At 33.7% G+C, this 16,006-nt stretch overlaps 1 protein-coding gene across 9 annotated transcripts in view; it reads left to right on the forward strand.

The window, feature by feature from the left end:
• The window catches only part of RASSF9 (Ras association domain family member 9), a 35,060-nt gene extending 19,536 nt beyond the window's left edge, over positions 1–15,524 (forward strand). For all 9 annotated transcript variants that reach the window (XM_027451560.3, XM_021271563.4, XM_072036979.1 and 6 more), the window contains one exon: positions 6,632–15,524. In XM_027451560.3, coding sequence (XP_027307361.1) covers positions 6,648–7,907 — 1,260 coding nt within the window. In that variant the 5' untranslated portion in view covers positions 6,632–6,647 and the 3' untranslated portion in view covers positions 7,908–15,524. The remainder of the gene's footprint in view (positions 1–6,631) is intronic.
• The last annotated feature ends 482 nt before the right edge of the window (positions 15,525–16,006 follow it).

The raw sequence follows: 16,006 nt of genomic DNA on the forward strand, positions 1-16,006 counted from the left end.
ATATGCCATTTGCAGATGCAATGATGAAAGAAATAAAGGTAACTTCAATACCAATAAAACTAAGCTATTTCATGCAGATGGCTTACCAGCATGAACTCTTTGGTAGTAAATTTATAAAATATTAACAGTTTTATATATTTTCCAGCAAAGGATTAATGTGTTTCCTTGTGAGTTACTTATGTTCACCTGCAGATTTTTTATTCAATATAAATTATTTCAGTGACTAGGAGGAGACAGTTAATAGAAGTTTGGATTATCAATTTGGATTTTACTAACACAAAAACTTTGGTCTAGGAAATTGGTCATACTGAGTTAAAATTAGTAAAGCATTAAACAGTAGTGCTAGCAATGGGTTCACATATACGTCTTGGCTGCGAAATTTCTAGCTGTTGACTAGGTGTTGTATTTTTGAGTTACTCAGTTTGACTAGCTCCGTGGGATGAATATGTTTTTTTTAAAAAAACAAAAAAAAAAGGAATGTCAATAAAATTCCATTTTATTTTCAAGTGAAAGTATACAAAGAATTTAATGTGGTGAAGGGAGAGAATTATTTTATCTCTATTTTTGTTTATCCCAACAAAGAAAAAAAAATCTTTTACTGTCAATATTTTAGGAACATCATATTAAGCTGCTATCAATAACATACATAAATGATCTAGCCCCAGCATAATGTTTACTGAAATTAGTAAAAGTAGGAGGAATTCCTTTATTTGATTGGTTTGATTGCTTGTAAAGCTATACATTTCATATGTAGTAAGAGTGTTAAAACTTTCATGAAGGCAAAGAATTATGTTTTTGATATGTATGTTTTTGTGCTAGTCATCGCTTGCATTAGTCAATATTAGAAGAGTTGCTTTCAAGCTGTCTCATATTTTGACTTTGTGCAACATAAGTGTGTGTTTTTGTTTTGTCTGTACCTTGCTGGAATGTATTACCTTTCTTCCCCTAGGCCTGAATAATAAATTAATGAAGCGTACATGTATATCTGATATGCAACAATCAGCTTGTGCTGACACAATCAAGGCTTTGTGTGAGGTCTATGATATGATTAATATGTTTTTTGGGGGGATGATAATGAAGAGAAGCAAAATATAGAAGGTATGGAACTAGAAATCAAAACAAACAAAAAGGATTGTAGTTTTGACCATTCTTAGGAAAGGAAGGACTTGGAAAAGGAAGGACTTTTGACCATTCTGAAGTTTAAATGCTCATCTTTTCCAGAAAGGACTTTGGAGGGGAAAAAAAAACAAAAAAAAACAAAAAAACAAAAAACCAAAAAAAAAAAAAAAAACAAAACAAAAACAAAACAAAAAAAAACATGCTGTTATCATCAAGGCTTTAAAATCATGGTTAGATAGACAGAACATTTCAGTGATCAATTCAAAGAAATAGAATTCAAACCAGAACTGAAATCTTTAAAGATTATTGATGTTGATGTAAACAAACTTTTTTAAAAAGAGAAGTTGCCCAGCTAGTTTTGAAGCTACTAGAAGATGTTTCTGAAACTGTTTTTCGAGAAAGCCAAATATTTAAACTGGAAAAACATCTTAGCTGCTACAGACTCATTAATTGATCTGTCATTCAAAAATAACAGTTCTTTTGCTTTTGTTAAAAAAATGCAATGCAAAGACCAAGGAATCTGTAAATATGAGAAGTTTGCCCTTTTGTTTAAATGACCATCTAAAACTAGATGTTGTTGTTGAATATTGTCATTTCTATTATTACATATCAGAAGAAAAAAAAATCGCTTTCCATGATCAACATTTATTCAATTTAAGGAGTGACAAACTGGATTACCTCTTCCTTACTATTGAAATTACTTCCTGGATTTCCTTATAAATGACATTAACATACTAAACAGCATTTTTTTAGGTCCCATGTTTAAGTTACCTGTAATAAGTCTAATACTATCTGAACCATTCCTGTTACCCTTCTCTTGGACAATAAACCAGAATGTGATTGGATTACTCTCACCTGTATTTAGCTATCTGAAAATTAAATGTTTAGTTGAAGGTGACAAATTTCTTGTGGTTAGTGAAAGAGAGGAATAGCTTCATTTGAGGTTTCATCCAAAAGATCATAAACGATTTAGAATATGGAGACTTCTTGGAAATCTACTCTCCTCTCACGTCAAGGAGGAGCTTTGATGATATATACATATATATATATATACACACATATATTGAAATCTTAACTTCCAGATGTCTAAGTGTGAAGAATTCCACTTACATACAGAATCTGGTCTCCTATTTCTATAAAGAAAGCACTGTTTAATGAAGGATGAGTCCTAGTATTAGCATCTCCTTGCATCGTGAATGCAGGTCTTTAATAATTGTTATGGTGTCCCTGGCAAGCTAAAGCCTCATTTTTGTTTGGCATAACTTGGATTAACTATCATTAAAGAATTAGAGAATAAATTTTACCTAAAAGGTGCGTGGTAGGCAACAATGGTTTACCTCTTTATAGTGGAAGATAATAAAGAACACTTAGAACACTTTCTAACACTATTCTAACACTAAGATATTAGACTTCCATGGTACTGTATGAATAAGATTATAAGATTCACTAATTCTCTTTGAATTAAAAAGCAAAAGCAAAAAAAAAAACAAGTAAGGCTACTGAAAAAAAAAAAAAAGTGGATAATATATGTTGTGACAAACACATGGAAAAAAAATTTGCACTCTACAGGGCTGTTTTGATTCAAGAATTACAGAATGTTTTTGCTTCTTTTCTCCAAAAGGTGACAATATAATTAGATGTATATTATATATACTTATACATTCACACACACATATACATGTAAAAGTGCATATGTACATACAAGCTACTTGAGTTCTTTGTGTACCTTCATGTGTATGCATTTTCCATTCCTTCAGCACTACTATGAGTTGTGGACTTCAGCATGTTAAACAGACCAGCAGAGAAAAATTCTTCCCAAGTATTCTCAATGTAAAGTCTGAGTAGACAAGTGTAATGTAACTGAAAAAAAAAAAAATATTCAGTGGGACATGCATGTAAAAACATGTATAATAGAAGTACTTATCAGTACACAAATGCAATGGAGTATCTAAGTTTTTTTTATTATTTTAATTAATGTATTTATTTATTTATTTATTTCTGAAGGCTTACTAATATCTAAAAGAGAAAGTAAGCTTCTGCATAACTCAAATGATCTCTTGCACACTGAAAATACTGAGCAGGAAATGTTACTTCAGTCAGCCAAAAACAAGAATGAGAAAAATAGGAGGAATTTCCATGTGCAAACAAATTACATAAGGCTCTCAGAAGAGTGCTCGAAGACTGACTCTTAAATGTATGTATTGATTATGAAAAACAATGGGATGGGAAATACCTGTTCTGAACTTACTGCCTTAAAGTCCTAGCCTAGTATTTCTTACATTTTTACATCTATTTCCTTTTTATTTTTTTCTGACAGTACTTTTATAAGTTGAAATTCAATGACTGCTAGTATACTTTTATTTCTATGTGTATTGTTTATGTATAAGTGGTGAGCATTTTTTGAGGCACTTACTTTTGATAATTTGCTTTCCATTATTTTATTCTTAATGTACTGAGCTATTTGACAGTCACCACTGACTTACATTGCAATTGTCTATTTATATGTTTCGTATAACTAGTAATCTCTCAACAGACAAAAATATTTCTATAGCATCCTGTATACAGTGAACCTAAAAGAATTTACAGATATTGACTTTTTAGCATGTGACATACTTAACAGTAATGCTATTTAATCTGATATTGTAACTCAAATAGTTTTTTCTTTATGCATTTTGCCATTTTCTATGTCTGTGACATATTCTTATTTTCATAATCTAGGAAAAATATATTAATCTTCTGAACACCAGTTTTAAAAACTAATTGTGGTAAAATGCTGGCCTGTAAGAAGGAGCTACTGAAGTGGGAAAATGATGTCATTACTCAGAGTAATCTAACAAAACACAAATTTTATGGAAGGATGTTCCAAGGCCTGGAGCAATTGGACAGAGCTCTGTTGTGTGGTAGCAATAAAAAAGTCACTTTTGTACGTCTTATTTGTATTTATTTGCAGTCTCCTGCATTTTGAGGATTCTTGCCTTGTGGTCAGTAGCACCTAGAACTGAGTCAATTCATGGTTCAGTTTTTTGGATTACAGTTTTTCTCCCATGTCATGTAATAAGCAAGAAAAAAGAAACAAGTTGAATTGCTTTAATAATCATAAGGTATAACCCTAACTAACCCAAGTAAATCTCCATTCCTACTAAGTCTCAAAAAAATAGAAATGTCTTGTGAATACTTAGTCATAGGTAAAAAAATTAAAAAAATGTGGTATTGAGCCCTTAGAATACTGTCAAAATTTTCATTATCATTTTCAGGCTTTCCCCATCAGACTGGGTTAAATCCCATTCATTAAAATGAACTGGAAGTGATACCAGAAAATCTAAAGATATGCATTTTTGCTCAGAGAATTTATTGTTTTATCATTTTAGGCAAGAAGCCAAATCACCAGATCTGGGTAAGCGAAAATTATTCATGTAGAGGCTAGAAGATAGGAATGTCCTGGACATCACACCCTCCTCTCCTTTCAGCTACATCTCTTACATTGGCAGTGGCCTTGTGTCATTGAACAATCTATGGCAGTCCAAACAAAAAAGTTATCTCTAAAGTAAAATTTCTGCATGTTTGTCATCTGAATCACACTCTAGGCTCTGCTGATTATATTGATTAGACAACAACAATTATAATGGGATCTTAGATATTTGAATTTAGATGTCTCTATCTGTAAAGTGGTACCAGTTGGTAAGGTCAGGTTAATACCACATTCATTGAAATTCATAAATAGAATGTATCTTAAAGCTTTTAAATTTTTCTTGCATTCATATGTTATATTTTGAAAAAGAATCTGTATTGCTTGAAAATGCAGATGTGGCAGAACTACAGATCTATCTTGCCATCAAGTTCTGTTATCTTCTCTCATTTTCAGCAGTATTTCAAAGTCCACTTATGCTCAGTATCTATTTGGAAGCATGATTCTTCCCTACAGAATATCCCTGGGTGATATTAAGAGCTCCTAAATTGTGCAGTGTTTGTGTGATGAGAACAGATATGCATAACTGAAAGTTACTCTGCTGTAGATCTGTATGTTACTCTAGGACAGTCTGGAAATTTAATGCAGATTGCCACACTTTGACACTTATTGATAGTTAACACTTGATAAGTGTACAAAAAATAAATATGATGAAATACATTTTTGTGGGAGATGCACATTTACCTGGGCTAGCATTAATATTAGAGAAGAAGCTGAAATAGGCATAATTTTCCGATTCCAAAAGTATTTCTTCATGTAATTTAAACAATATTGTGTTGTACAGGAAAATAGGAATTTTTCAATGTTGTAGGTATATTAGGATTATAGCTGTTATTCATGTAGTCTCTGCCATTTTGACCTGGTTTGGGTTGGGATAGAGGTTTTTGGTTTTGTTTTATTTTTGTTTGTTTGTTTTTTCATAGGGGTGTGTGCTGAGTTTGGGGTTTAGGATGAGAATAATGCTGATAACACACTGATGTTTTAGTTGTTGCCAAGCAGTGCTTACAATAATTCAAGTTCTTTTCAGTTTCTTGTGCTGGCCTGCCAGTGAGGAGGCTGTGGTTGCACAAGGAGCTGGGAGAGAACACAGCCAGGGCACCTGACTCAAACCAGCCAAAGAGAGATGTCTCATACCATATGGTGTACTGCTGATCTATAAAACTGGGATGGTTGGCCAGGTATGGGACAGCTGCTCAGAGAGGGGCTGGGGATTGGTCAGCAGGTTGTGAGCATAAAAAGGAGAGTGGCCAGCAGTTCAAGCCTCTACTCTGCCCTGGTCAGGCCTCACCTGGAGTGCTGTGTCCAGTTCTGGGCTCCCCAGTACAAAAAAAGACAGGGATCTTCTGGAAAGAGTCCAACGGAGGGCCACAAAAATGATACAGGGCCTGGAGCATCTTCCCTATGAGGAAAGACTGAGAGACCTGGGTCTGTTCAGCCTTGAGAAGAGAGGGGATCTTATCAATGTTTACAAATATCTTAAGTGTGGGAGACAGTGGGATTTGGCCAACCTCTTTTCAGTGGTTTGTGGGGTTAGGACAAGGGGCAATGGTCAAAAAATGGAGCACAGAAAATTCCACACCAACATGTGAAAAAACTCCTTCATGGTGAGAGTGACGGAGCATTGGAACAGGCTGCCCAGGGAGGTTGTAGAGTCTCCTCCTCTGGAGATATTCAAGGCCTGTCTGGATGCCTACCTGGGCAGCCTGCTCTAAGGAACTTGCTTTGGCAGGGGCGTTGGACATGATGATCTCTGGAGGTCCCTTCCAACCTCTACAATTCTGTGATTCTAAGAGCAATTGCATTGTGCTTAATTTGTTTATATATATTATTATTATTATTAATTATTATTATTTTCTCTTCCTTTGCTGTCCAATCAAACTGTTTTTATCTCAGCCCATGAATTTTATTCTATATTTTTAGCTATTTTCCATGGAGGAAGTGAAGGGAGTGAATGGCAGTGTGGTGTGGTGCTTAGCTGGGTTAAACCGTAACAAAATTAAATTCTATTTAAATTTGGTCTTTTTTTTTTTTTTTTTTTTTTTTTAGATCTCCCAGCAAGGAGATGGCTTCAAATGAAAGAGAGATTGTGGTGTGGGTTTGCCAGGAAGAGAAGATTGTATGTGGCCTGACAAAACGCACAACTTGTGCAGAAGTGATTCAAGCACTACTTGAGGAACATCAAGCAACATTTGGAGAGAAAAAGGTCCTCTTTGGAAAACCCAGTGATTACTGTATTGTAGAAAAATGGAGAGGCTCTGAGCGAGTCCTTCCTCCGTTGACAAAGATTCTGAGACTTTGGAAGGCCTGGGGGGAAGAGCAGCCCAATTTGCACTTTGTGTTAGTAAAGTCTGATGCTTTCCTCTCATTTCCATTGTGGAAAACAGCTGAAGCTAAGGTAGTACAAAATGTTGAAAAGCAGTGGGAACTCAGCCCAGCCAATTACATGAAGATGTTGCCAATAGACAAGCAAAAGAAAATCGTCAGGAAGACTTTCCGGAAACTGGCCAAACTTAAACAGGACAGTGTTCAGCAAGACAGAGATAATATGGAGACGCTGATTCATCTGATTATATCTCAAGATCATACCATTCATCAGCAAGTCCTTAGAATGAAGGAACTAGATATGGAAATCGAAAAATGTGAAGCACAGTTCCATTTAGACCGTGTAGCCAATGATGGAGAAAATTATGTGCAGAACTCATATTTAACAATCAATCCAAGTGAGGCTGAGCAGCAAGGGAGTAGGCCAGATGATCAAAAAGAGATGCACGAATATTTCAGCAAAAGTGAGGGAATTTTACAGGTTGAAGAGAGACTGAAACATCACAAACAATTAATAGAGAAGCTGTGTGCTGAAATTGAGAAAGAAGTATATGGTATATGTTCAGAAAAAAAAGGAGATGATATTCACACAGAAGGAGCTTCTCATGCTCAACTGGAAAACTCAAATTTGGAAAGTGTAAAGTATGAGCTGGAAAAAAGTATGAAAGATGGTCTGAGAATCAATTCATACCTGAGCTGCATTCAGAAAGAGCTTACCTACAGGGACTCATTGCTTCAAAAGAAGGAAAAAGAGTATGAACTTCTTACAGAAGAATTTAATTTACTACATATTAAAGACAACATCGAAACTAGGCTTCCATTGAATGAAGAACCACCCAAGGGCAGTGGCAATTCCAGTACCAGCATTGCAGTTCCTGACTTTGTTCACAGAGTGACTAATCTGGACATAAATGATACAGACTCTGACACTGGAATCAGCTCTACACACAGTCAGGACTCTGAAATTACTTCTGGGGACATGGTACTGTTATCAACATAGTTGAAAACAGTCATGCATTTTTGAAAAGTCACATTTTGAGGGATACGTAGAAGAATAGGTAAACTTTATTGTCTTGAGAGTCCACCCCCTTAAGATGTTGCAACTGTGGCACTACTCTAGCAAAGTAAACAGTGTCTATGTGCTTAAAAGTATACTTGTGATTAAATGCACAGGCAGTCTCATGGGTTCACTGCTAATAGGTGCAAAGTTGTTGGCTTTGCTAAATTGGGACGTACTGTTTAGACCTTGTAATATTCAGTGAAACAGCAGCATTCTAACTAGCTTGAACCAAAAGCCTGGAGCTTTGATATCCCACAACCTTTTATTTCACATCTACATCTCTCTAACTTTTAAGGAATGTGAATTATATATTAGACCCAACTAAATGGAGAGATTGATTTTCTGCTCTGTTACATAAGCTTTATTCAGCTGGAGTTTCCCTGGAATATAATATAATCAAGCATGTAGTCTGTTAAAAATTAGTTTTTATGATGCTGCAAGACAAAAAAATGCAATTGCATTTACGCTATATATTTAAACGTAGTGCTGAGTTAACAGGATGGTAGGTTCAAAACCACCTATGTCCCAATTTAAAAATGACTTTACACACATAGGTAGTTAATTTCCATTGTCTTTCAGCAGGGTCTAACTGCTACTAAGATCTTTAAAACTCTTGCTCCTCTGCTGTTACCCTGCAGTTGCCATGGTGACGGTATATGGACACACAGTTTTGCCAGCGGGCATGTCAGAACTGCCTACCTCCTGTTTCTGTGAGCTGATCAAATCCCAAGCTCACACCTAGCCCCAGGGGCATTTTCAGGAAGGCTTTCTCCTGCTTATCTCACCAGTAGGAACCAAAGTCTTTGGCCTCCTCAGATCATGACTACCATATCATACATAAAACAAGAGACAGGCAGGGGCCAGACATTTTTGGCTGTGGCTACTGGTTCCCAAGTGCCAGGTAGTTATTCTTCTCAAATAGCAGATAGGTTGTCCAATCCTGTCCAGTACTGATTTGGAGCAGCAATATGGCCCTTTCGTTATCTCCTTGGTGAGAACTTTAGAATACAACTAAAACTGATCCAATTTAAACATTGGGCCATGAGTGAGGGAGAGGAGAGTGTCAAATTATTTCACTTGGGAAGTAGTCATTAAGATCACTTGTAAATTCAGAATTGAAGTATATGTCTTCTCAGTTACCGAACAAGATTTCTAACTCTGAGCTAGAACTTTGCTAACAGAGAGAACATGAATAATTTCTGGATTGCACACCGCGGGTTGCCATGTTTCTATTTTGCAGATCAATCTGTTTAAGGCTTTTGAAAACATAATGTAAATCTGATTAAATGAATTGAATGGAGAAAGAGTTACAACATTTCTAAAGTTTAGCTCCAACAAAGTTCCAACAGATCCTGGAATTAAAAGCCTTCAAAGTAAATGAAAGGACAATACCTGGATGGAATAAATATACTTTCAGGAGCACTGCTTTCCTTTCCTATATTTTTCTTCTCTTAAATGTCTGTCAACCATCTGTATTCTAAAATGACAGAAGTGCTAGGACTGCTGGTTAACATATATTTAATACAGAAAAAAAAAAAAAAAAAAAAAAAGTCTAAAAAATCAGTTTTCATGTTGCTTTTTTTTTTTTAAAAAAAAAAAAAAAAAAAAAAAAAAAGATTTTTGGATCCTGGATATTATAGAGTTTTTATTCCAGGAATATGTGTTAGTAACCTTAATATATTTTGTGTTGTGTTTTTATCATACAATGTTATTTGAATACTTCAGTAATAATGTCATATGTAGACTCATCAGCTCCTGATGGAAATATATCAAATATCTCTGTAATAATTTATTAATGCAAGTCAGCATCTTTTGAAATCAGTGGTATCGCTCTGACAAGTGCAGAACTCTGAATGTTGAGAGGAGGCTAATGGATTCTCTGAGTTCTTGTGAATGTAGGTAATAGTTATTTCTACTGAGTCCTTTTTTTTTTTTTTTTTTTTTTTAATACTTAGGGGATAAAAATTCAAGCAGAATAATATTCATACCTATGCAGGCCAGTACAAGACCTGTGTGGGAAATAATTTCCACTCACACTCTACCAGAGTTAGTTTACGTATAGGAACTTGTACTGGTTTTTGGCCATGATCTTTATCCACAATATGTGCTTTGACTGTACATCCCCTGCAACATGTAGATCTTTAGAGTATTATTGTGTTTTAAAAGAAAATAGGAAAAATAGGTTGAGAGAGTATTTCTTAATAAAATAATATAACACAATTCACAATGTTTTGAAGCTTATAATTTGATATTTCATAAAAAAAATTCTTTCTGAATTTAAATGAATGTACAAGATAATTAAATACTGTATGAACTCTTTGCTATTTATCTGCTTATACACTTTTCATGCACTCATTTAACGTATTTTCAGGTTGCTAAAAGTAGAATTTATCATCCCTTATGCTCCTTACTCAATCGTTTTTACTTTGCCTTAACTGTCTACATTTTTTTTAATTATTTCCAGAAGGAAATGCAAACCCAAATATTTTGTCTCATTTTCTGACATTCTTTTAAGTCAATTCTCTTAACATCTTAACATTTGAGGTTTATTTTATAAAAAATTCCACAGAGTATGTTATACTTATGGACAAAGTTCAAAAAAAGTCTTACATAAGAGGAGAGAAAAGTTCTACCCAGGGAGAGAAAACAGGAAATGTCAAAGAGTAATGAAAGGAAATTCAGTACTTTACACTCATCTGTACAATGGGGTTTTGAAAGAATAATAAATTTTAGAAAGAAAAAAAAAAAAAAAAAAAAAACAGAGTGAAAGGAATAACAAAGTGAGTAGGGTCAGAGTCAGCCTGATTGTTTTGGGATGTTCCTGATATGAATCTAGGCAGAGATCTTCAGTGACTGTCACCTAGGCTAATAATACTGAAATGAAACAGTACTGACACTTGGCTAATACAAAGTGTACTGGCTCCTACATACTTAAATAGTAACACATAACATAATATTATATTTGTAACCAATATAACTATGAAAATTTCCATGGAACAAAGTCCCCAGTCTCATGTTTCTTCACAACTTACTATATACTTTTACAAATTTGATGAAAGCAAATGAGTCAATTTAATTACCTACTTAAGTTCCTTAATGATGACTCTTTCATTTACAAGGCAAATATAAAATACAATTATCATTTTATTATACATAAATTTACAGTATTTAATATCCACTTATATGCTTAAAAATTGCTGTGTTATTACATATATTTTTTTTTTATTATTTTTTTTTCTCCCCTGGAAAACTGAGCAATGCCCAAAAACTTCTATTACTTCAGACTAATAGATAATATCTTTATCTTCAGATTGTACATTCAGGGATTTTTCTACTGGCTGCCTTATGTTCCATATATACATACAGATTGCTGACAAAGGATATTCTATTATATGATACTGACAGATTGAAACTCTCATGTCTGTGAATTTCAACTTGCAGCTTTAGGCTGCTAAGATTAATAGGCTCTTCATTTCTCTACATGCCCAGAATCATCATTTGTTAGTTTTTGCATATTTCAACTGTGCAAAGACATAAACAGATGTAATGTAACAAATCATTATTACAAAATCGTATCATTTCTACTTCTGATTGCTTAATTGTGTTCATGCTTTGGAGAGACAAAAATCTAGATTTATGAACCTAATTCAGCAATGTACTGATGTATTTAGCTTTAAGCAAATAGTAATTTGAATTACTTTGTGTGTGATGCATGTTGTATTTTCTTTAGTAATATGTGAGCATTCCTTGCTAACTTTTTAATATACTCAACTGTTCATTCTGTTTAAATATACATATTTTTTTCCATTTTCATCTCATGAAACTTTTTTTTTTTTAATAAAATATCCTTGCTAATGATGAATATGCTCATTAATAGTGCAAGTGGTACGTGCACGTAAGAACAGAAGTCTCTAATCCAAAGGACTTTTTTCTAAACCTACCTTAGACCATCTTTTCTGGTCTTGCAAGTTAAGTAAGCTTGCAGTTGCATGCTCAGCATGATTATATGCATAACATTTTCTTTTCCTAGAGCTGTGGTGTTTATCCTTCTGGGTATTTTACTACAGTATTTGAAAAGCATCTAAATTATTTGACATTTTATAAAATCTGAAATGTGTTCAAATGAATGTAGTTTAATTTTTAGGATTCTATTTTGTTTGTGACACAACATTTCGTAAAATGTAATACTATCATTCCAAAGTTATTTTGTTGTCACTTTTTTTAAATTTATTTTAACAAGCAACCCAGAGCATGTTACACTATAACAAAGTCTTATAGTCTGTTCTCAAACAGAACTTTCCATGACTGAAATGATTGTCTTACAAAGAATCGTTTGCTGGGATGGAAAATACACACAGAAATTGTTTCTTTCTAATACTTAACAGATTATAATTTTTCATTTATATGTCCTACATCAAACAGATTTTCAGAGAGATGCTTTCAGACTGAATTTCTGGAATCAAATTTACAGCTGCCTTTCATGTCCAATAGATTTGGTCCAGCTGCAATCCAGTCACTTTTTTTTTTTTTTTTTCCATAAGATCTCTTTGTAATATTTGACTAGCCTTCAGGTTTCACCCAGGAAATATTTCCAAATAAGTACATGTAGTTAGGTTTGGGCAGTATTTTGCTTTTTCTGAATTATGAATTAGGTGCATTAGGTACATTTTATGATACATAGTAGATTTCTATCTTATTCAACTGGAATTTGAAGTTTTTCATATCAATGATTCATTCAAAAACCAACTGATCATTCCATTTTCAAAAACATGTACTGTAAGAATGACAGAAACTCTTGACTGTGCTAGCTTTGTCAGCTGAATCCCCAGTAAAGGTGAGAAATGTAGTCTTTCTGCATGTAAATGCAGGTTTTGGCTTATGCAATAACTGTATGCGTATTTTGCTTGACTAGCCTGTTGGTTGAGATTTTAATTCATGTAAATATTTGAAAACTTAATTTGTGATCTTCAGTCCATTCATTGGTAAGCATTTTTCAGGAAATAATATTTTTGAGGGGAGAGGGAGATTACTTTAAAAATAACTTTTGTTAGGATCCAGTTAAGAAAGAATAAAAGCAAAAAGCCCAGTTCCTACAAAAAGTTTGCAGGCAGCCAGAAGCTCCATTTGATCCTATGAAAGCTGGAGGGAGCTTATAGTATTAACTGAAGAAAGTCAAACAGTTAGTTCAATTATTTTCTGTGGTAATTTTTTTTTTTTTCATTCTGCAGTGCATAGAGGTAGAAAAGTACACAAGGACATCTGAGCACTTCACCAGTGCAGTCTTGCGAATAATACGTCAGTAAGTCAGTTACAAGGAAAAGGAGTTATTTACATGAGAAAGTAGTTAGGCATAATATTAGACAGGGACCTTTTGATTTAGAGAGCTTTTGTCACTCATGACCTACAATAGTAGTACATCTTCTGTATTAAACTCTAGTGACAAGAAATTTTATATATATATATATATATATAAATATATATATATATATGTATATGTAGTGTTCACTGTAATTTAAATTCTTTTGCAGGTTGTCACAGACTATGTGAACATAAAGCTTGTTTTGCCATTTTCCCCATTTCTGATTCAACTCTTCACACTTTACCTAAATATCAGTCTTATCTTTTTTGCAGCTCTGTACAATTTCCATTATGTTCATATTTGTACTTTTTTTTTTTTTTTTTGAGTTATTCAGTTGGTTAGATCAGATTTTTACTTTTTTTAGAATTTTTCCAACATAAAATATCTTGCTTTTATTTTATGTTCAGTCTTATTTTACATCAGATCTGCTTTATTTCTGATTTCTGAGTTCATGTATTTGTTTTAAACTGCAGATTAAGTAGTTACACTGCAGTTACTCTATATTTTATTTTGCTCAAATATTCATAAAATAGGTATATAGAATTCCTTTGAGAGGAGGTTCACCAAGTATTTTAGTATAATAGTTTGCATACAGTAAATTGCCCTTACCTTCATTCTGTTTTATATATGAAAAAGTTTAAATGGATCAGAAGGTTCTTTTATGTAACATAAGTCTTAATTGAAGTATTTCTTAAATTATTTATAGTTGCACTGGATTCTGCTAACAAAATTATGAACTGGTACTATTTATTTTCTGGTCTTGTCATGTCAAAAAGAGCCAGGTCAATCATAAACCCAGGGCTGTACTGCACAGTCACACATTTCCAGAACAGCAGATTAGCAATACATGGATTTGATAATGTTCGTTAAATGGTCATGAATGGTGTTACTGATTATGACCCCAAGAAGCAGAACTTCCCTTGTAACATTCACCATTTTGAGGGCTGCATATATTTGCCTTTGAGGGCTACAATTTTTTGATTATTATTTTACTATGCAAACAATTTTGTTCTGTAAATTTGAACACTCCCTTTCTGTGGGAGAACTTTGTATTAACAAGCAGGTATTCAGTTGTTTTTCATTTCTTAACAAAGGTCGGTCTGGTAATATAAATATATTTTAGATCAAGTGTTGAAGAAAAATTGTACAATTCTTTTCTGTAAAGATTAACCACTTTCATATCATTGCTGTTTTCAGCATTCTTTTCCAAGACATATTTTGTGTATTTGGTTTCGATGTCTAAAATTACAGGCCAAGAGTGTTTGTAGTTAAGTCAATATTTGAGCTATGCAACATAGGCATTTAGGGAAAGGCCAAGTCCTGTGCTTGTGTAACTGTTTAATTGCTGTAAAATTCCATGAGTTTCAGGAAAGATATATATGATATAATGAGATATATATATAATGATATAATAAGATATATTGCTTATATATGACTATGTAGGGGAAGCAAAGCCATTTCACAGCTTCTGCTGTAAGATGAGTGTTCCTCAACAATCCCTTTGTAAGGATGGCAAGAGAATGTGTTACGAACTGTGTTCTTCTGATAATCTAACTTCTTGAGTTTTGTGATTACACGGGATTCTCTACTTTCAGGAGTGAGGAAGGGAATAAATTTATTGATTTTGCAGAACTGCCTGAAAACAAGACCCTCTCCCCCCCTTCCTTTTTTTTTTTCTTTAAATATGAGAAGCTAGTTCAGAACCAATAAATTTTTATGATCATTAAGCTAATGTCATGGTCACTTGTTAAAGTCTTTTAGTTATTGGGTTCGTAATGCTGTAGTTTTAAATCACGAATTGGCCTCAAAAAAAAACTCTTCACATATGAATTTACAGAATGACAATAGAACTGCAGAGTAGTATGCAAGAAATGTGTTCATCAAGTAAGTCGATTAATATCCTTATATTCCTTATCAGGAATTCCTTATTACTTTTTGTTGTTGTTGTTTGTTTCATTTTGTTTCATTTTGTTTTTACGCTATGACACTCCCCAAGTAGCATTTTGATTCACAATCAGTGCAAACAGCTATAGACTCAGATTCAGTTTATTAGTGCAGCTACTACAGTACTGAGACAGATTTTTTATCAATGCTTTTAGAAATGGATGTATGAAAAATGCATGATTTTATGAATTACAGAAAAGATTGTCACTGAGAATGGAAAACCACCAACTAATAAAGAGTATAGGGAAACTTCATCTGTAGGATTTTATTTATTTATTTATTTTTGTATGGGAGAGGTTGCTATTTTATTTTTTAACACACCAAAGTATTGAAATGTACTCAAATGGGCTTGGTATGACTCACGCATTTGTATCTGTCTTTCTCCCATTTCAAGTTTCCTTGCTACAGCACTAATATTTCTGGCATTTAATGTGCTGGGACTCTCCTATTCTGTGATCCCATGTGCCTAATGCTGTCAAGGCAGACTTAGATATGACCAGTTGCATCTGGTAGTTGAGGTCCCAGTGTGAGTTTTGCAGAAGTGGGTAGTTTATGCTTGGCAGATGCTTAGCTCACAAGGCAGATAATCATGAATCTCAGAACTGAACTGTGCTGCCATAATTTTTCTCCTAACACATACAGTAGAGTAGGGTAGAAAACAACATTAACATACAATTGACTGTTACCTCACAGACAGACATACTGGATAATATCTGCCTTAATTTTTCTGTGTCCT

Source organism: Anas platyrhynchos, chromosome 1 (assembly GCF_047663525.1).
Source record: "Anas platyrhynchos isolate ZD024472 breed Pekin duck chromosome 1, IASCAAS_PekinDuck_T2T, whole genome shotgun sequence".
Lineage (NCBI taxonomy): Eukaryota > Metazoa > Chordata > Aves > Anseriformes > Anatidae > Anas > Anas platyrhynchos.